Source organism: Mus caroli, chromosome 6 (genome assembly GCF_900094665.2).
Source record: "Mus caroli chromosome 6, CAROLI_EIJ_v1.1, whole genome shotgun sequence".
Taxonomy (NCBI): Eukaryota; Metazoa; Chordata; class Mammalia; order Rodentia; family Muridae; genus Mus; species Mus caroli.
Window position 1 is genome coordinate 68,107,838 of NC_034575.1, and position 21,990 is coordinate 68,129,827.

General features: G+C 43.7%; 1 protein-coding gene across 2 annotated transcripts in view; it reads right to left on the reverse strand.

Moving 5' to 3' along the window:
* Window positions 1-484: 484 nt before the first annotated feature.
* The window catches only part of Smyd1 (SET and MYND domain containing 1), a 51,737-nt gene continuing 30,231 nt past the window's right edge, over window positions 485-21,990 (reverse strand). For both annotated transcript variants that reach the window (XM_021164681.2, XM_021164680.2), the window contains 5 exons: window positions 12,372-12,561; window positions 6,633-6,725; window positions 4,928-5,091; window positions 3,257-3,425; window positions 485-2,461 (listed from right to left, as the gene is read on the reverse strand). In XM_021164681.2, the coding sequence (XP_021020340.1) occupies window positions 2,303-2,461; window positions 3,257-3,425; window positions 4,928-5,091; window positions 6,633-6,725; window positions 12,372-12,561 (775 nt within the window). In that variant the 3' untranslated portion in view covers window positions 485-2,302. The remainder of the gene's footprint in view (window positions 2,462-3,256; window positions 3,426-4,927; window positions 5,092-6,632; window positions 6,726-12,371; window positions 12,562-21,990) is intronic.

Here is a 21,990-nt window from a genome sequence, read left to right on the forward strand (position 1 = left end):
GACGTGAAACTCACAACTCTCTCCTCCCTGACCCTTTTTTGGGTAAGACGTATTTATTGTATGTGTGTGAGTATACTGCCTACCACATACTTGCACACATCATAGTGGCTCCCACTGTGGGCAGGCAGGCCTCTGGGTTTCCTCCCCAACCCACACTGCATGGCATGGTGGCTGCAGGTGGGCCTTCTGGGTACTTTGTCTTTTTTTCATTTGATGTTTATCTATTTATTTTACATGTTAATTATGTACTTGGGGAAGGAGATGCTCAGGTTCCATGTGCACTTGTGGAGGCCAGGACAACTTGCGGGCATATGTTCTCTCCTCCCACTCCACAGGATCTGGGGTTGAACACAGGTTGTCAGACTTAGCAGCAGGCACACTCACCCACTGAACCATCTCACTGGTCCTGGATCAGTTTTTACAAACATGCTGAGAATCCACAGTTTTCTAGTGTTCCACATCAGAAAAGAATCACAGGAGGTCTGAGAGCATCCAGGGGAATTTATTTTGCAAGCAGGTAAAGTGAAAATGGGCATACATGAGAGGTCACAGAGAACAGAGCATATGCTGTGAATCTTTTAACTTAGAAGTTTGAACTTGACCAGGAGACAGCAGGTACTTAATGATGAATTTCCACTCTGCAAATAAAGTGCTTTGTAGGAAAATCCTTCTGGCCATGGTCAAGGCCTCACCATAGTTCTCTTCCTCAGATCTTTAGAGAGGCAGTCCCTAATAGAGTCACCAGGCAATGACGGATGTCTGATTGGTGCTCTGGTTCACCAAAAGGGGGTGGATGCAGATGGTGAGGGGGGTGTGTGGAACTCTTAGGCTTGTTTACTGTGGCTCTCGGGGCTCAAGGTTTGTGAGTAGTCTCCAGTTAAGCCACAACCCCTTTAACATTCTAAGGATCCACTCTGTCATTCCCCACCCCCACCCACCCATTGTAAGTTTATACTGAGCATGGTCTTCACTGTCAGTCTTCATAAAGGCTTTTAGAGAAGAACAAATCTTCAAAAAGAACCAAGGGTCAGTGCTAATATTCTACAAAGAGGTGCCCACATCATAGGCCTCAGCGGCTGGGCAGGGCTCAAGGGCAGGCAGGGTACTGTTCTGGGATGAAAGGCTGGGGATGGAGAAACTAACATTTTAGGCAGAAATAAATTGCAGTTTAGTGGGAATCGTGTGACTTCAAGATGTTAGAGTTCTGGGAGATGTCAGTGGTAGCACAAGGTTTTGTAGAAGTTTTGGTGACACCCTCAACCAAAAGAATTTACTTCATGATTTCCCACCATGTTGGTGTGAAAGTTGGGGTTCCAAAAACTAAAAGACAATACTTGGGCCTTCATTTCTCAGCTGGAAGTCAGCCTCCAAGTAAATGAGAGCAAACTGGCCACTCTCCGATGAGATCTAGGCCAGGTGAACTGCCTTTTCGTAAGGGGAGAAGCCCCCCCCCCCCGAGCACAGACAGGATAAAGAAATCAAGCAGAGGAACTAACAGTCACTTAATACGATGAGTAGAGCCTCATTGGGCCAATGATGAAGCCTAGGCTGAGGCAGACTTCTCAGTCTTGAAAGCCCCTACACACACTTCTGATGGGTCCATCACTGGCAGGCATGCACAGTCAGCTTTACAAGTCAATGGCCAGGAAAAACTCAGCTTTTCTTCAACATCATAAAGAGCTACAGGCATGGTGGGTAGGACCAGGGAGGGAAAAATTCCTTCTATGTGTGTTCTAGAGTTATTCTAAAGTTATGCTTCAAGCTCCGATTAGGAGTAAAGACCACAGGATCCCAAGATCCCTGCATCTTTCTAGGCATCACCGAGTATATCTCAAAGGGTCAAACACTTTTGGCCTGAGGATACAGGACATCACCCACCCCAGTCTGCAAAACCTAAATATTCATAACTGTAGATGAGACAGCAGCCCCAGAAATGCCTACACAGATATACAAGCAGTCACCTGAGATTCTAGGTACCTGCCACTCTTAGCTCAGGTGTTACCCCCACCCGACACACACACACAAACACACCTCCCCTGAACCCCTCTGCATAGAGTTCAAACATGGCATTTACTATTATGCGGTGCCTTGTTTGTTTACATTTTTCTTTCTAGCACAACTATATTTGGGGCTCCCTTATTAAATAGATGGTGGAATCTAGCACCGACACATGTAGGAAGAGTTGGTCTGAAATGAAAGAGAACTAAACTGAGTTGAATTGAACCAAAACGACAGTGGAGGACACAGAGTAGTCATTTCCTCAGCTCCCCAGCCACTGCACCCCCACCCTCCAACAAGGTCCTCACTGCTTCTTATGGAACAGAGCGGGGGCTGGTTCATTGCTAGGCTCAGCCATGACCTGCATGGGCTGGTTGTTCAGGGCAGCCTCTCGCATCTTGTGGTACATGAATTCATTTTGGCGGAACATACGCAGCTCCATCTCTGTCTGCATCCGCATGGCCTGTGGGACATAGATGGACACAGCACTGATAATAACAAGTCCTCAAGACACAGTTCTGACACATCTTTGGATAAATGACCCCTGGTCAGTATTATTTAACTCTATCCTTTCAAAACCCAGGAGGGGGGGTTACAATATTGTGAACTGATGGTGTAGCAGTATGCCTAGCATCATAGAGAGAGGAAGTTGGATCCACGAGACAGTAGCCAAATGGTTGTTTTCAGTAGAAAATGCTTCCTCTCACTATCAGCTGAGAACCTGGATCTGAACCCTGGATCCTGAACTCTGGATCCTGAACGCTGGTTGTAGGACCTCAGCGAGTTGATCACTTCAGCCCCCTGTTTCACCATTCAAAAGACAGTAAGATTTCTCTGTACTTTACAGCAGGTTGGAAAAATTATAGGGAACAACACACAACTAAGTCCTTGTTCTCCCACATATCCACTCAGGGAATATTCAGAAGGAGCTAGATGCTCAGAGACTCAGGACACTATGGTAAGAATGACAAGAGACTCTGCCATTGACAAGCTTAATATACTAGATATAAAATTAGCCATCTCCGACCTTACCAGCAAACCATTAGATAACTATAGACAGAGAACTCCCCTCTTTGGGGCTTCTGTTTCCACATATTAATCAAGGGGGTGGGCTAAGCATTTTATATTTCTTTCTGGTCTAGCTGGAAGTCTCTACCAGAAAGTCTTACCACAAAGCAAAGTCTAGATGAACCAAGTCTCCCATCTTAAGAGATCTTCTAACAAGACAGTTACTGCCCACCCCCAGGATGCTATTTACCTCTAAGTCTTTGGTGATAGGGTGGGAGGGTCCATGGGTCACCAGGAGAATAGCATAGGCTTTGCAGATCATCCCATGCCCCACTTCGATGTGACCAGCATGCCAGTTGGTAAGTCCTGCCCTCATCACAGCCATGCCCAGTTGGGCATTGTTATGGTGGTAGAGTTTCCTGCAGAGGCACAGAAAGTAATCATGACTCATTATCTCAACCGTCCTTACATATGTACAGCACAGAATAACTCCTAATGTACTCTGGTGGTTATCATTGTCACCTTGACATAATCTAGCATCACTTGGGACAAGAGTCTCAATGAGGCAATGGGTATGTTTGTGGGCAGCTTTCTTGAGGACCTGTGGATAGCACCATTCCCTGAGCTGAGGATCCTATACTTTGTATGAGTGGAGAGGACAAACTGAGACCAAGCTTGCATGCATGCATTCATTCATTTCTCTCTGCTCTTGAGTGTGGGTGTGCTGTGACCTCAGCTTCCCAGCAATGATGGGCTGTGACCCTGGAATTGTAAGCTAAAATAAACTCTCTTCTAAGCTGTTTTTCTAGGGATACTCTGTCACAGTAGACAGAAATGATATCAAAGCCAGTACTCTTACAGATAAAGTCCATCTAGTCTTCCTTCTAGTGCTATTAGCCACCAGCAGCTTGTCATAAGGTATTGAAATACATAGAGCTGGCTAATGTTCTACACAGTGAGGTCAGGAGACTTGATAATCTGATCTTAACCATCAAGTCAGTGCTTCATAGACAAAGAAGAACACAGGTGTACTCTGAGCCTGAGCATAGAGAGCCAGGTACCATCTGGAGCACCCCCAGTTCTCTGGGGGACATGAAAAGAAGCTCAAGGTGGAAAATGTAACTTTAATGTCCTTCCTGGGGCTGCACTTATTTCTTCTCCTAGCAGGGCTCCTTCCTAGCATGCTTACAGTTTACCTGCATTTTTAATGAGTAGCATCCTCTAAAGAAAAGCCTTCTCATGACAACTTACTCATCTGACCAGAAACACAAATTTCTATGATAATATGAACATAAACAGTAAGAGAGAACATTGGTGGAAGGAATAAGAAAGCAACATATTATAATTTATAAGCAAGATAATGATCTTCATTATCTCATCATCGTAGTAGAGCTGTGGAAACTTATGCACATATGTATATATCTGCACAATGTTTTGTTTACACACACACACACACACACACACATATATATATATCACATGTATACTCATATAAAGATATACACAGTGTAAATATATTGCTATGGTTTGGATAAGTGCGAAAGGCCAAGACCTATGAGTTACAGATTGGTCATAGGTTATTAAATGGAAAATAAAAAAACTTTCCAAGCACTTAAAATCAAGCTTCTTTTAGGAAAATCAAAGGTAGAAGACATGGCTCGAGTGACAAGTAAGGAATGTGTACACAAACAAACCAGAGATGACAACTAGGTTTCACCTGAGGACCAGGTCGGACATCATTATTTGATCATTATTACTTGGAACAACATGATAAAAAGGTTCATTTGTAAGGAGAAGCTTGACCATGACCATGGCCTGTGGCTGATGCTATTTGTGGGTATAAGAGGAACAGTCAAATGTGTGCCATCTCTTTGGCATCCCTGGAACAGAGGCTGTCCTGAGACTCAGGACCATCACTTACATGTAGCCATCCACCATCCTCCTGGCATAATGTGAGGCCTCCTCATAGGCCTGGAGGTAGGAGAGGACCTCTGACGCAATGCTGAGCAGCCGAAGCACGTAGAGGTTGGTGTCGGCGAACACTGGCTCCTGCTTCTCCAGGCACTCCCGACACAGCTTCACAACCTGGAGGGAGACACAGCTTCATCCATCATTACAGTACCAGAGTATGTCTTAACCAACACATGGAACATCAAGACAACACTAGACTCACTCTTTGAAACCTGGTGGAAAAATTAAAACAAACTTTGTGGTTTGAACTAACAAAATGGTCTGCGTGGCTAAGATATAGGCATGGGAAAGGATAGAGTTGGAACATAAAGATGACACAACAAAGAGAGGAATTTTCAGTCAGTAGACAGCAGAGCTATGGAAACTATATATGCATGCATGCATGTGTATATCTCTATATATACTCTCTCACTCCCTCTCTCTCTCTCTGTATATATATATATATATATATGTATATATATATATACATATATATATATATATGCATATATGTGTGTGTGAATATATGCAAAGTAAATGTACTGAGATTGTTTGGGTAAGTGCCCACCCTAAGGCTTAGTCATCAGCCTGTGATGTTCTTGGGGGACAGAAGTGAAGAGGGGAGAACAGAGGAATGGAGTCCGTGGACTGACACCCCTCCACCCTTGCTGTGGCTCCTAACACATGCCCTTTTCATAGATTCCCTACCATGCAGAACACTTAGTTTTCATGGCTTCCTTCCATCTGACAGGACTCAGGGGCTAAGGAGACTGCCTTACACTGTTCACCGTAGTACGGGCTCATACATAGTAAAGGAGAAGGAGGAAAAGAAGGGAAATGAAGCAGGCATGAAGTAAAATTAACTACTATACTAACACACCCTAGTGGCTGCCACACCTGGCTCATCCAAGCTGCACAGCGAGCTTGGGGGAAAGGCACTGACTCACAGTGCTTCTGTTCTATTTCAGAGTGATAGATCCCCGCTTACAGGGCAAAACACAAGAATAAACTTCCAACACGCCACTGCAATCAACCTGTCAGGTATGATGCTATATGCTGTGATTCCCATACTCAGGAAGATGGCCAGTCTATATTACATACAAAAACCTTGTTTCCAAAAACCAACCCAGCATTAGCTCTGCAGACCACTTGGCTGCACACTGAAAACCTGCGGAGGCTACAAAACCTTGATGCCTAGATTCCTGTAGCAGAGACTTTTAGAGAACTTGCCCTGGTTGGGGAGGGCGTGAGGTGTTTACACAGGTGATTATAGTATACAGCCAGAGGAGAAGCCATGGGGCTTTGGGAGCCAACGTTGAATGCCCAGTGTGCAGCGACAGGGTGTAAGAGGCTTATATTCAGTGATGCAAAGGCAGGCAGGCCACTCTCAGTGTCCACTCTTCCATTTCTGATGCCTCACGAGCTGTCACGGGCATCTCCCCAATCCCTAACTCAAGGGTCCAGCAGCTTTTGCTCTCCTGGGCCAGATCTCATTGGGTTCGGTGGTCATTGAGAATATGTCCTTAGTGGGTGCTAAGATGGAAGGGCATGAAGAGAAACAGCCTTCCAGGAGTGCAACTTGTTCAGTGGTCTCCCTTTTCTCTTCACATACCTCCCTCCCTCCCTCCCTCTCCACCCTCTTCCCCATCACGGTCTTCTGTTAAAAGTGCTCTCACCTCGTGATACAAACCCTCCGAGCGAGCCTTGTCTATTTTTTCCAGTGTATCCTTTGAGAATTGTATCATCTCCTTAACCACTTCCTGGGAGGGCTGGGAAAGAGAGGGACATCCAGTTTGAGATCACCTCATGGGGCGGCCCATTCTATCTCTGAGTACCAGAAGGCTGGGAATGTAATTCCATGGAAGAGCACTTGCCTTGCATGCATAAGGCCCAAGGTTCAATCCCATCACTACCAGAAAAGAAAGAAAGAAAAGTTAACTCTTCGAGTATCTGCCATCTTTGACCGTCACTGTAATACAGGGTCAGAGCCCTCTGAATTCCGAATGTCTCATGTCTCCAAGTGTGCTAAAGACCCCTGTGTCTTTGCCAACTGGTTCTTTGTGCTTCTTTTGCTCACTTTCTTAATTTAGAGTCTTTTGGTTTTTGAGGATTTTACACATGAGAACTGTATTCACATTATTTCTATCCCTTTTTTTTTTCTACTTCAATCTCTCCCCATGTTCCCCCATTCCCTCTCAATGCTCCTCACCCATATGCCCACATACACTTGTGCATACACACACACACACAACACACACACACGAAGGATGACCACCTGACTTGAATAACTTACCAGGAAGCTCACCCCTGGAGAAAATGGATGCTCCCTCTCTCGGCAGCCATTGAGACTATCCGTAGCTTTTCACTTAGGGGTGGGGCCTTGTAAGAGCTCCTCTGTCCATTCAGGTTGTATGGAATATTGCTCTTATTCAGGTTTTGCTTAGGCAACCACTTCGTTGAGGTTTAATGGGTGTGGTTTTCCTGTTGTGTCTAGAAGATACTATCTCACAGCAGGCATCCTGGTCCTTTGGCTCTTAGAATCTTTCTGCTCCCCTTTCTGTAATTTTCCCTGAGCCTTGGGTGTAGGGGCTGCATTGTGGGTCTATCAGTTGGAGTTGGTCACTTTATGGTCACTTATCCTGTGCATTTTGACCAGTTGTGGATCTCTGTCATAGACTGGGCAAAAAGAAGCATCTTTGATGAGGAGTGAGAACCACACTTATCTAGGAATAAAAGCATCAGTATTTAGAATACAGTTAGAAATTACATTGGTTTAGAAAAGTGGTAGGCTCTCTGCTGGGCTCCATGGCCTCCCCAGCAATAGGTAGGTAGTTAGATTTACAGTGCATGAATTCTGGCTGTGCTTGGACCTTACGTCCAATTAAACATCTGTCGTTTACTGCCAAGATGAAGTTGTCACTATCGCATCATTAAGGATCTCTTGCCAGCCAGTCATCACTGTGGCTTTTAGGCTTTCATGTGGGTTCTTCTACCAGTTCTTCTTCCTTGCAAGGTTGCATAGCACCTTCCAATACTATGAGGGCCAGTCCTCAGGAAAGAAGCTCATAGTTCCTCCAAGTCCTGTCTCTGGTGTGGGATGTCTTCGGCAAGAGGGTCTTGCCTTCAAGTGCTGGGAGGTAACCAAGGGCAATGGTAGTAGCTTATTTGTTCTGGAGTCTCTTAGACATCACTGATCAACAAATGAAAGGGAGGTTTCCTGTATCTAGCACTGGAGGTTTTGTTAGACGGTCTACAGGGTTTTTTTTTTTTGTTTTGTTTTGTTTGTTTATTTTTTGAGGGAGCATTATCTGTTTTTATTCTCATTTTAAACTTTTAGTTTGCATTTCCTAGAGGTTACTGTGCATATATGAGGGTGGTTGGAGAACTTCTGGTGCTGATCGGCTAAGGGGCAGCCTACCAGGCTCTTGTAAGGTGTTTTGAGAAGGAAAAGAGCTGAGCTTGGTGTGGTGGCTGTCCTCCTGGCCTTGGGAGGTTGAGAGGGAGGATCAGGATTCGGGTTCTCCTTGGTTACACAGCTAGTGCAGGCCAGCCTGGGCTTTTTGAGATGCTGTCTCATAAGTTGTGATGACACCATACATCACATAGTCCAAGCTGAGGGAAACACTTAAATTCTTCCAACTTTCCATTTCACAGACAAGAGAAATGAGGCACCAAAGGAGGAAAAGTGCCCAACCTCAAACATTCAGGGTTAGAGCTGAACTGGAAAACAGGCCTTCTCATTTTTTCTTTTTTTCCACCTTTCCCCCTTAATACATTATGATGCCTTCAGCTTCCAAAAGCGACACTATTGCATACACTAGCAAGATTTTGCTAAAAGGACCCAGATATGGCTGTCTCTTGTGAGACTATGCCGGGGCCTGGCAAACACAGAAGTGGATGCTCACAGTCAGCTATTGGATGGATCACAGGGCCCCCAATGGAGGAGCTAGGGAAAGTACTCAAGGAGCTGAAGGGATCTGCAATCCTATAGGTAGAACAACAATATGAACTAACCAATACCCCCCCTGGAGCTCGTGTCTCTAGCTGCATATGAATCAGAAGATGGCCTAGTCGGTCATCAGTGGAAAGAGAGGCCCATTGGTCATGCAAACTTTATATGCCTCAGTACAGGGAAATGCCAGGGCCAAGAAGTGGGAGTGGGTGGGTAGGGGAGTGAGTGGGGGAGCATGTGGGGGACTTTTGGGATAGCATTGGAAATTTAATTGAAATAAATACCCAATAAAAAATATGGGAAAAAAAAAGACAGAGAACAGAAATGATAACCTAGCAGGGCACACACCTGCAATCCCAGCACTTGGGAAGGAGGCTGACATGGAGGATGGGGAGTTATCAACCAGGCTGAGCTAAAGAGTGAGTTAAGACCAGCAGGACTGTAACTCAAATTAATTCATTAGAAAACTATAAAGGTGTACTTAATTTTTCCTGTCCAAATATTTAAGAGGAGTTACTTTTATTTTGAGTTCATATGTTTACTTTAATAAGGAACCCAACTTAAGAGGCCAGCAAGATGACTCAGTGGGTAAAAGCACATGCCACTAAATCTAGCAACCTGAATTTAATCCCTGAGACCCATGGTATGAGAACCAACTCCCACAAATTGTCCTCTGCTCTCCACATGCATGTGCGCGCGCGCTCGCACGCGCGCGCGCACACACACACACACACACACACACACAGAGATGCATACATACACACACATAAATAAATGTGGTTTTGGTTTTGGTTTTGTCTTAGGGGTTGTTTTGTTTTTGAAACAGGGTCTCTCTGTGTAGCCCAGGCTGTTCTGAAACTCACTATATAGACCAAGCTGGCCTCAAACTCATAGAAATCAACCTACTTTATTTTCCTGAAATTAAATGCCCCACCACACCCAGCCAATAAATGTAATTTAAATGTTTTAAAATAGAAAGCCCAACTTGGTGTCTAAAAAAATACTGGAAAGATTTTCCTTTGAATCTAGTTAGGTTCAAGAAGAAACCATCAATATTTTCTCAGAGACGTGTCAACCTGAGAGACATCAGCACATTATCACCACTAGCAATTTATCTACAGCGATGGAGTAGGACCTAAGACCACCATCACCTTCTGAACTGCGGAAACCCACCCAAAATATATAAAGACTTAAACTACTATGTATTGTAGAATTTTGAAAGGTAGAGAGAGGATCTTGTCTACTTACCAAACAAAACAAAATAAAACAAAACAAAAAACAAAAAACCCTAAAAAACAATAGTAACAGTATATAAGTCCTTTGATTCTGAAGGGGGGGAAAGAGGTTGTTCCTGTTAAAAACATAATCCTTGACCCAAACTATTTTATTTCCTGTTTAGGAGGATGAATTAAATGTCTATACCCCATGCTCCAATGACCAACTGGTCACAGCTTGCTTCTGTTTCTTTCTGCAAGGATATTGGCTATTCTTGCATGTCAAAGTGTGTGTGCATGTCTTTTAAGTTTCACAACACGATAAGAAGACATGTTGTTATGAATCGAGTGCCACTCTCTCAAAATCATATGTTGAGATCCTAAGCCCAAAGATCTGAGAATGCAGTCTGACTTGCAAGTAGCATCCTTGTAGATACAATGACCTAAGGTGAGTCGTGGTGAATGAGGTAGGGTTGATCGCTAACCCCACACAACTGGTGACCTCATTTACAAAAAGAGGACCAACAAGCAACGGGGAAGATGATGCAAAGAGGAAACCCTGGGGGAAGACAATTCTTCTACAAGCTCAGGAGAAACAGCCAGAAGAGATCCTTCCCAAATGGCCTGATGATGGATGGATGGTGTGCCTCTGACTTTCAGAACTGTAAGACTGGTGACACTAAGGTTTAAACTGCCCAGTTTGGGGCATCTGTTATAGCATCTCAAGCAATCTAATATATGCACATAGCATCTTTGGGCCACTTAACTTGGTTTCCTGAGGAACAGATCCACTGCAGCAGTGCATACAGATACCTGCTTCATGCATAGGAATGGCTTAGGGCGATATTTTCTATTTAAATATTTCCCTGTGTATTGATTTGAGGGCATTTTTTTCTCTCACTACATTATTGTTCTTAACAGCACAGTCTATCTTTATCTGTGTATCTTATAGCAAACATGTATGTGTCTCTTCTGGGTAGACTCTTAGAAGTAGAACTTCTTGGTGAAGAGGCAGGCAGATTTCTGAGTTCGAGGCCAGCCTGGTCTACAAAGTAAGTTCTGGGGCAGTCAGGGCTACACAGAGAAACCCTGTCTTGAAAAACCAAAAAAAAAAAAAAAAAAAAAAAAAAAAAAAAAAAAAAAAAAAAAAAAAGAAATAAGTTCCTGGCCAGAACATTGTGTAGAGCAGCCCAGGGATGAGAGAGCAAGATGCACTGGGGTGTGGAGGATGTTGTCTCAACATGAATGAGCATACACACCAGTAGGTAATGGAGCCATGAGGCAGATCATATGACTGGAACCCTGGAATTCACCCAGCCCCTCTGCTCTGACTAGGAACACATTTCCTCCTACACACAGAATTCAGAGCGGGGTTATAAGTTCGTGTGTGTGTACTCACAGCCACTAGTGGAGTAGCAGTTAGAGAGAATCATCTAGCTAACTTCTTGCATACCTCTACTGAGACCTCATTACTGAGGAAGAGAGGAAGCCTTGAAGACTTCCCCTTCCATTTTTAACACTATGATGTGATAGCCAATTATTTTGTACCCTGAGATTTCCCCCCTTGACAGAATGACAGATTGTTTCTTCTATTCACACATTCAGAAAATGGCCTGAGCCTTTTGACAGAGTTCTCCCAACACTGAGAACAGTGGCCCCATGCCTGTACTAACCCACCCTCCACCCCTGTGTGCTCCAAGGGAGGAAACGGAATTGGTATCTTGTCTCGTTTCTGCTTCTTGCTTATACTGCTATGTAAGTGTTGGATATTTCACTCGAATTTTTGGCGTGTGGCTTTAACTGACTACTCTGTCTCCTGACAGCTCAGGTCTCTCCCAGCTCAGCTGAGCTCCTGGCATCCCCTTGGCAAGCCTGCCCCATCTCCATAGTACCCATCTCTACAAAACAAGGAAATCCATAGCAATCCCTTTGCCCGTTGGATTTTGATCTGAAGTTCTCCACATTAATTAACCTGCACAGGCTCAGGGGAAAGGAACTAAATCCTGCTGAGTGCCCTGTGCCAAGCCTTTTGTGCAGGTCATCTTGCCCAATGTTCATAATAACCATGTAGTCAGGTCTTTGTTATCCTTTCACAGGGAAGACTGGCTTCTTCAGACATCCCCAGGTCAGCTGGGACCTGCCTGCCCCGCTCTTCTCTCCATCCCACGCCACCCCTCAAGGCTATACATGCCACCCTTGCCCAGCTCCTGGGAAGGCAGCCTCGGACCCTGAAGCAGGGTGGTGTGTACCTTGGGGTCTTCCTTCGCTGCCAGGAAGAGGTCGTCCTTCAGCCCCTTCTGGCAGTGCTCACAGGAGCAGTCAAAGTAGTACTGTTTCTTCAGCTGCCGCCTGCGCTCCTCACTGAGGTGCAGGAAGTCTATGTAGGACACCGTCAGCTCCTCGCCTTCTGAGATCTTGCCCAGGGCCCGGAGCTCAATCCTGAAGCAAGACAAGAGAAAGTCAACAGAACCCCCGGCCGATTAGCATTCTCCAGGGCTTCCAGCAAGCCAGCTTCAATGGCAACAGCCTCCACTAAGGCGCTGAGAAAATGCCCACTTCCTCCAGAAAGGTCACAACCTAAAAGCAGAGCTATCACTCTCATCCAGTGTCACGTCTGCTCCATTCAGTTAACTTTTCTGGAACTGGTTCAGACAGACCAGATAGACCAGAACCTATAAAGGACCAGGATTGGTCTTAAAGCCCTATACAGCGACTATGCCCACAGTTTTATACACTCAACTACTGATCAGCTGTCACAGGATAGGAATAATAACAAGGAGAAAACAAGAAAAGATCCAGAAATCATTTTCCTAGTTTGAAGACCATATCCTCTGTAACACACATGTGAAGCTGCTGCCATCTCGGCCCATTCTGTGCTAAACCTTTTATGGTTCCTTGTACTTTATGCACAGGTTCAGTAGCTCAGGCCTACATTATGTAGAGAACGTATGCTCACTGGAGACCACCAAAGAAATCTGAATATAAAAAGCCTTGGGGCTCCTAGTCTGATTCACTTTCGAGTTTGTTAGAAGATGGTTCTAACTGTTCGTTAGCAACAGTATTTTACATTTCTATTTCCTCTCAGTCTAGGCATGGCGCTTTGGTTACTCAGAAAACTACCCGCCTTACGGTAAGTTTAATAACACAGAAGGCGCTGAAGTGAGAAAGACCGTTGACAGCCATCAGCTAACGGCACAGTGCCTCTCAGACAGGCACCTCTCAGCCATGCCTCTCTACCACAGTCAGACTGCAGGGCGGCGGGGGGGGGGGGGGGGGGGGGGGGGGGGGGGGGGGAGGGAGAGAGGAGGGAGAGGGGAGGGAGAGGGGGGGGAGTTGGGGGGGAGAAGGGGGAGAAGGAAGAGAAGGAGGAAGAGAGGGAGGACGAGGGTCTGAGAAGGAAGAGAGGGAGAAAGAGGAAAAGGGTCAAGTCTCAGTCCTCAGTTATGTTCCTGTAGCCCCAGGAGCCTGGAGTTTCACTGCCCAGGTAGTAAGTGGCAGAAAGCAGCAGACTGGGGCAGAAATTCTTGGTCATCACTCTTAGAAAGATTGTCAAGCACCATGTGAAAAGCAAGACCCCAGCACCCCAGAAAGGTCCAAAGGCACGCCCTTCCCAGGCTTCTTTGAAGATACAGAAACAGATGCGGAGTGACAGGGATATGCAGGCCCCACTCTCTGGGCTGACTACTTAAGGTTCCAAAGCCTTGCGCGTAAGTGGGGGACATGTGATAATGTTGGGGGCCGAGCCCAGAGTGTGGCTCAGTAGAAGACTGCTTCCTAAGCATGCATGGAGCCGCGACCCACGGCTCAGCTCCCAGAACTGAAGTCAGGGAAGGGGAGAGAAAGAATGTGTATAAACCCAACTGAATGGTGCTTTGGAAAGCCTGTCTGCTGCCCAACTCTCACTCCTTCATTTCCCTTGAAAGGAGCAGGAAGAACCGGGGCACTTTCCATATTCTGTCTTATAAGATACAATTAAACTCCCAATTGTAGATAGGAGTCTGCATGTACGCGTTACTGATAACTCAACATTGGTTTGTTCTGAGGTAACTATTATCAACACAGGCACACACACATGTGCACAAACATACACAACCCAGATGCCACACAATAATATTGGCACACTGACTAGACCCAGTATTTCACGAAGTGCCTTGGCCCAGACAGCCACAGAATGAGGTAAGATGTTGGGAGCTATTAAGACAACTCTTGATCTCTAAATTGGGCCTCTCCCTCCGAGAAGAAAAAGGGGTCAAAAGCGGGCCACCGACACATGGATTCTGAGAACAACCACGGGATGTTCCAGCCCTAAGTCATCACCAATGTCCTGACCACACCCTGATACCACCAAGTTCCCGCTTCCCAGTGTAGCTGCCAAAAGAAAGAATTTCTATTGCCCCTCCTCCCATAAGTACTTCTCCTTTTGCTTGTATTGCCCCTCCCACTGATAAGTATCTGTACTTCCCCTTTTGCTTGTGCATTTAAGCCTTGGGCCTTTCTCAATACATTTGGGGCTTTGATGCATTCCAGAATGGTTTCTGTGTCGTTGTTCACACAAGGCCCTCGTCTCTCTCTACCCCACATTTGGTTCTTAGGAGGAGGTCCCCTTGAGACCCTCGAATAACTGGACCTGCTGGACGGGTCAGTAAGAGTGCTAGGAATTATAGCACAGACACTTCGAGGCTCAGAGGCGTGGCTGACTGAGCTCCAGGATGACTGACCTTCTGTGTCTCTCCCTCCCACGTTATAATCTGCTGGTAGAGGCGACATGGAAGGCAGCTATTTCTGAAGCTATAGTCTGCCGCCTCCACAGACCCTTGGCTCTCTGGATAGAACACAGTTTAAAATGTTAATCCCTGGTGGTGCCAGGCAGCTGGAGCTCTGGCATTCCAGGGATGCTTTCCAGTTGTCTCCGAAGGGCGTAGCTGAAGTGACAAAGACAAATGGGGGAGGGAGCTCCTGCTCACTGCTTTCTGAGAAGCCTGGTATTTCAACCTGTAGAGAACCCTCATTTCACAGAGAAGGCTGCCTACATGAGAGAAATAAGTCATTTCCCTCAAAATCCCAGTGGGAGGCAGAGCCAAGATTAGAATTTAGGTCCTTTGTACCCTTCAGACTGGCACAAAGGCTTTCAGCTGCCCCCAGGGTCTGTGACAGATACACGACCAAGGGCCTTATTTATATGGCTCCACTATAATGTTCTAAAATGTCCTATGTGAGCCACTCCTGGGCCGGTGAGGACAGTGGACGGCTCAAGTTGGAAGCATTCCTCTGCTGAGCTACATCTCCAGCCTTCATAGTCTATGTTTTGGGCATATTTGGGGGACTAAGTATTCCCCTGGAGACCCTTTACAGAGCCGGCCACCATAGTGACATATCATGATGCAGTGTGATTCAGTGGCAGTGGCAGATTGATTGGTACTTTCAGACACTCTCCTTCCCATGCAAGGACTCAGGTATATTGGATTGTTTCAATAGTGGGGGGAAAAGATCAAAACCAAAGTGAATGTGGTGGTGCATGCTGTAACACTCTTGAGGATTATGGGTTTGAGGTCAGCCTGGGCTACATAGGAAGTCCGGGGCCAGGGTGGGTTATTCAGTAAGCCCCTATTCCAGGAAAGAAAGGAAGAAAGAAAGAAAGAAAGAAAGAAAGAAAGAAAGAAAGAAAGAAAGAAAGAAAGAAAGAAAGAAAGAAAGAAAGGAAGGAAGNGGAAGAAAGAAAGAAAGAAAGAAAGAAAGAAAGAAAGAAAGAAAGAAAGAAAGAAAGAAAGAAAGAAAGAAAGAAAGGAAGGAAGGAAGGAAGGAAGGGAGAAAAAGGGAGAAAGAAAGAAAGAAAGAAAGAAAGAAAGAAAGAAAGAAAGAAAGAAAGAAAGAAAGAAAGAAAGAAAGGAAGGAAGGAAGGAAGGAGAAAGAGTTGGAGCAGAGAAGAAAAGGAGGAGGAGAAAAATGAAAGAAAACAAGAAGAGGGGAGAAAAGGTAGTAGGATGGTCACAGGAAGGGAGGAAAAAGGATTCACAAAATGAATTAACTTATGTCACTTAAATATAAAAAGATGTCTATAATCTCAGCTACTCCAAAGACTAAGGTGGTAAATTCAAGGTCTACCTGGACAAGAGAGCTCAAGGCAAGCCTAAACAAATTAGTGATGGTCTCAAAATAGAAAATAGAAAGGGAGCCGGGCGTGGTGGCGCACGCCTTTAATCCCAGCACTCGGGAGGCATAGGCAGTCAGATTTCTGAGTTTGAGACCAGCCTGGTCTACAAAGTGAGTTCCAGGACAGCCAGGGCTATACAGAGAAACCCTGTCTCGAAAAACAAAAACAAAAAAAAAAAAAGAAAGAAAATAGAAAGAGGCCTGGAGATATAGCTCAGTGGTAGACTGCATGTTTGACACCTCAGGCCTTAGGTTCAATCCCTAGGACTGGAGAGAAAAGAGAAGAGAAGTAGAGGTAAGGGCCATGGGGAGGAGAGAATCTATAGATCCCCACCCCATTTTATACTACAGATGCTTCTCAATACATAGCAGGGCATGTCCCAGTAAATTCACTGTATGTTAAAAACACTATAAGCATCTAATGTACTGAGCACCATGGTTTAGCTTTGCCTGCCTTAAATGTGCTCAGAACATGTTCAACAGACTATAGTTAGGCAAAATGAGCCAGCACGAAGCCTGTTTTATAGTGAAGGGACAAATGTCCCATAGTACGTTTATCACTGTCCTAAAGGTGAGAAATGTCATAGTTATATCCTTGTTTTCTTGTTATTACCATAAAACATAAAGACTGTTAAGTCAAACCACAGTAAGTTAGGAACTGCCTATACTCAGAATCAGGGGTTAAGAGAAAGATGAACAGTGATTAAATTAATCACTGCAGGAGCCAAGAATTGAGGGCTTAGCCCTGCCCCTTCCTCCACCCAGCTTCCTTGGTCAAATCTGATTCACCCCAAGACCCAGACCCCAATATTCTACAGTTCTGTAGTGGAGCTAACCACACTGCAAGCAAGCAACTCAACCAAGTGTCTTGCAGACATGGGGAACAACGCCAGAACCACATAGACTTAGAACTAAGGAGGGCCTGAGAGTTGCTTTTTTCAATGTTGTTTATTTTGTTATTTTTGTTTTGTTTGATTTGAAACAGGTCTTATGTAGCCCAGGCTGTCTCAAACTCATCTGTACCCACGGACCGTTAGAACTCCTGATTCTTCTGGCCTACAGCTCTACTGCCTATGTGCTTTTGACCTTCACACTACAGGTTTAGCCTAGGACATGGGGAGAGTGATCCAGTCACAAGCGGTACACACTGACACAGATATACCAACCATTCCTGCCCTCACTGCAAAGCTCAAATTTTGAAATACAACATTTTTGCTTTAAATCCACTTGAAGCCCAGTTTTTACGCCCAGACCAAGCAAAAGACCCATGTGGTCATCATTAAGAAAAACCCAGGGCATATGGAATTTTGGATGACCTAAATTTGTTTCCTGGCCATGGTCTTATTCCCTTTAAAATGAGAGCTGTGGTTGTTGGGTTGACAATTACTATGCCACAACATGAAAATGATCCATTTTCCACCAGAGGAACTGCCTGCACCATGGTATAGGCACGGCCCCATTAAGGCCAGACCGTCTGGTGTTACTGATGATGAACCAGCCTGCCTCCATCTTATGCTTAAAAGCCATCTTATAGTAAAAACAAACTAATTTTCCTGTTTATGACTACATCTGTCTGAAACCTTAACTACAAATAGTTCTGTACTGTCTGTTCCAGAATGGCAATCGCCTCTTTGTTTCAAAAAGTTGTTTGTAACCATTCTGCAAGTCTACTTTTGTTTCAGAAGGTTACATGAGCACCTGTGCCTACCTTGATATGACTGTCTGTTGTATAACTACCTTGTGGTGCCCACCTTGCAACTATATCTTTGTTTCTGGAGGCAACAACTTGTTACATTTATGTTCTGTTCCTGTAACCCTGCCTGGTTTGCCTGCCAAATCCCCTCATTTGTAAGGCCCCCCACCCCTGAGCTATAACAGCCTTGTCTTCCTCACATCCAATGCTGACCTCTCAAGCCCTACCTTAGCAAGAGGCAGCCCATGTACACAATTTTTTTTTTAATTTTGCTTTAATTACTTGCTTGTTTTAATTAATTTGGCCACATTGATTTGGGTCAGTGTCTTTCTCCTCCCAATAACAGTTTGAGTGCTACTAACATCAAAGATAGATATTCCCTAGACCCATCCATATTCTGCCCATGGATGTATGTCATAATCAATACATGGCTTTACTGAGGGGTATCTTCAAAAAACCTGATTTCCCCCTTGTAACAGGGCTGGCAGATACAAGATGTTCTAGATACAATCATATCTCTCAATCTAACTATCAGACTCTTAGAAAAATGGACCCTAAGGATATGGAAGTTTCTCTGGGGAGAGGGAAGGATCAGAGAGGAAGCTTGTCTCCTGGAAAGAGATTTCACACAGTTCTAACAACTTAGAGGATTAGACTGAAACTCAGATAATGACACCTCAATGGGGAAGCAAAACTGAACTTCGACCATGACTGTTCTGGTGTGCATATATCACAACTGTTGTGATGTGCATATATTATAACTGTTGTGATGTGCATATACCATGACTGTTGTGGTGTGCATATATCATGACTGTTCTGGTGTGCATATATCATAACTGTTGTGATGTGCATATATTATAATGGTTGTGATGTGCATATACCATGACTGTTGTGGTGCACATATATCATGACTGTTCTGGTGGGCATATATCATATCATGACTGTTGTGATGTGCATATACCATGTCTGTTGTGATGTGCATATACCATGACTGTTCTGATGTGCATATACCATGACTGTTGTGGTGTGCATATATCATGACTGTTGTAGTGTGCATATATCATGACTATTCTGGTGTGCATATACCATGACTGTTGTGCTGTGCATATACCATGACTGTTCTGATGTGCATATATCCCAGTCCCTCTACTTAAACTTTGACCTTCGGGACCTTAAAGATGGATGTGAGGGATTTGCTCATATTTTTGCTCTCCTCTCTCCAGCTTCCCAAAGTGACCTGAATTCATAAATCTTTTTCTGCTTTCCACTTTTAATTTGTCTCTTTTAATTAACTTCTTGTGGAAGGGTGGCCAGACCTGACATGGCACAAGCTGTGATCTCCTAGTTACCTGCTAGAAAGCAGCCTGGGACACAATAAAGACAAACAACACACACACACACACACACAATCCCCTCAGCTATTTAAAGAGGGAGAGAGACCTTGAGTCTACATGACTCCATCTTTCGTGTTACTAAGTCTTCCACACAGCTTAAGGAAATGGAGAGACTTTTTTCCAAAGCTGGGGACACCTACTTTCGTGCAGTTGCATCATGAGTCTGTCTATGATAACTGGTTTGTATATTTTTGTTGTCTTCATTATGTTGCTGTGTCAAAAAATTGTAATAAATTGTGTACCCTCTACTTTTTAAAAGTTCTATTTTTTATGTGCTAATTTTTTTTTGGCATGCCGAACTAAAGTGCATGTGTGGATTAAATTGAAATGTTGTGATCAGACATTAAAGCCTAATAAATATGTACTATTTTATAATTGTAAGTATTCTAAATATCTCACATCTTGTTAAAATGACATCTGTGGGAATGTTAAATGTCTCATAAACCTTTATTGATATATATATAGAGAGAGAGATAGATTTTGATAAAGATTTCCTTCCAAAACAAATTCTAAATATATAATTTTTATCCCACTCATATAATGAGTAACATAAAATTATTTTCAAAGATCTGTTAAATGTAAGTTTTTATTACAGCTGGACTATATACAGATTAATAAATACATGTCTTCTAACAATCTCTATGCTGTTCCTTTTTGTAATAAGGGTTATAGGAAATATAATCCCAACAAACAGTGACGCTTAAAATCTTGCTTTATTAAAATACATCTTGGGTATGATTACTTTTATAGACCATTTGTCTACAAATGGTTATGGTTTGTTTATTTTTATATAATACACTCAATGCCAAATTGGCTTGGAAGTAAATGCTCACATAAACTAGAGTTGTTAACTTGGTTGAGCTTAATTTTGGCTCATAGTCAAACTAAAATTTTTAGAAATAGAATAATGATAAAAAACAAAAAGTATATTTAATCAATGTGACCACATAGATAAAACAGAGATGGCAAATTGCCCTAAATCTTTCTTTAGGACAATTAACATAAGTTTTTACATTTATGAAACTTAAATCTGGCTGGAGAGAAGTCGCAGGAGTTAAGAGCACTGGCTACTTTACCATGGGATCCGGGTTCAACGCTCAGTACCCACAACTGGTTCACAACATGGGTTACAACTGTCACTAACTCCAGTCCCAGGAGACTGATGCCCTCTTCTGGCCTCTGTGGGTACTGCATGCACATGGAGCATAGACTTACATGCATGCAAAGCATCCTGACACATAAAAATAATAAATAAATAAATTTTCGAAATCTGCTTTGAAGGACAAAACTACAGAAACAATTCTGGTCAGGGTGTTCTCTCCTGGATCCGTATCCCAATTCTGGTTCTACTACATGGTCCCTATCACTTGAAAATACAAATTAACTTAGATGATTACCCACTGCAGGGTCCATTTAGGGATTTTAAGGATATTTTTTTACCATACTGCCTCTTTAAAAAAAATGCATAACCAAATAAGCTTCTCAATACCCTTACTGTAGCCAAACCTACAAAAGAAAAAAAACTAAAACTGAAATTATTGTCAGCCTTTGCGTGTGTGTGTGTGTGTGTGTGTGTGTGTGTGTGTGTGTAGAGAGAGAGAGAGAGTTATGCCTATTTAGAATATTCCTAACTTACAGAGTGATTATGAAATGTGTTTTGATGGACAAAGATTTAAATTTATTTATAAAATGTTGAAGCCAGGCAACCAAAGGCTTTCTCGGAGGCCCTGTTGAAAGGACAAGGGAACCTGATTCTGTGTCTAGGGCTGGAGCCTCAAAGGAGTGAAGGTTCTTTCCCGGGAACTGACTTTTCTTCCTGAAGAGACTGCAGTTATCAGTCTCAAGGCTGCTGTGTGCCGGGTCTGATACCCTTGAGATACAGTGCGTTCCCCTTGTGCAATATTGCTAGATTAGCTTCCTGCTGACTTTGTCCCATTGTGTGATGTATTGTACGGTTAGCTTTCTGCTGACTCGGTCCTGTTTTTCTCCAACAGAGTGTATGTAAGATTGTGTACTTCCCAATAAACCTTCTTGGCATAAGACACGGCTTGCGCAAGATCACCTGACCCCAGCTTTCCTGTCCTCTTTATCTCCCCATCTTCTGGTCCTCCCCATTAGGTCTCTGTCACTAAGGAATGACAGTGGGTCCAGGTCAATAAAATTTGATCTAGCAGATAAACAAATAATGCATAATATGTAAAAAAAAAGTTAACTTTAATAATTAAAAATCAAAATTAGTTGCAGAGTCTCCAAATAAACAAAACCCCAAATGATTCTATCAACTGAAGGAAAAGAAGACATCACATCGAAGACTCCATTCTGATTGAAAGATCAGGACTATACCCGGGAACTTCTAACTCACTCCTAAGAGACAGGGAAGGTTCTCACATCGTCTGAGAGCACGTTAATGAGGACTTCACCATGCTGCACAATACCTACTTCCAATGCCACTGACGAGCGAGTATTCCAAGTTATTAAACATTGCTCTCACTTTTTATGTTTCTTATTCGTTGTGTAATTAGATGTTAGAAATTACTTATGAAATCCATTATTCTATGTGGTAGATTTCTAACTGATAAAATAATACTAATTTTCATTTCAATGAATTTAAAATATTGTGTTCTTTCATTT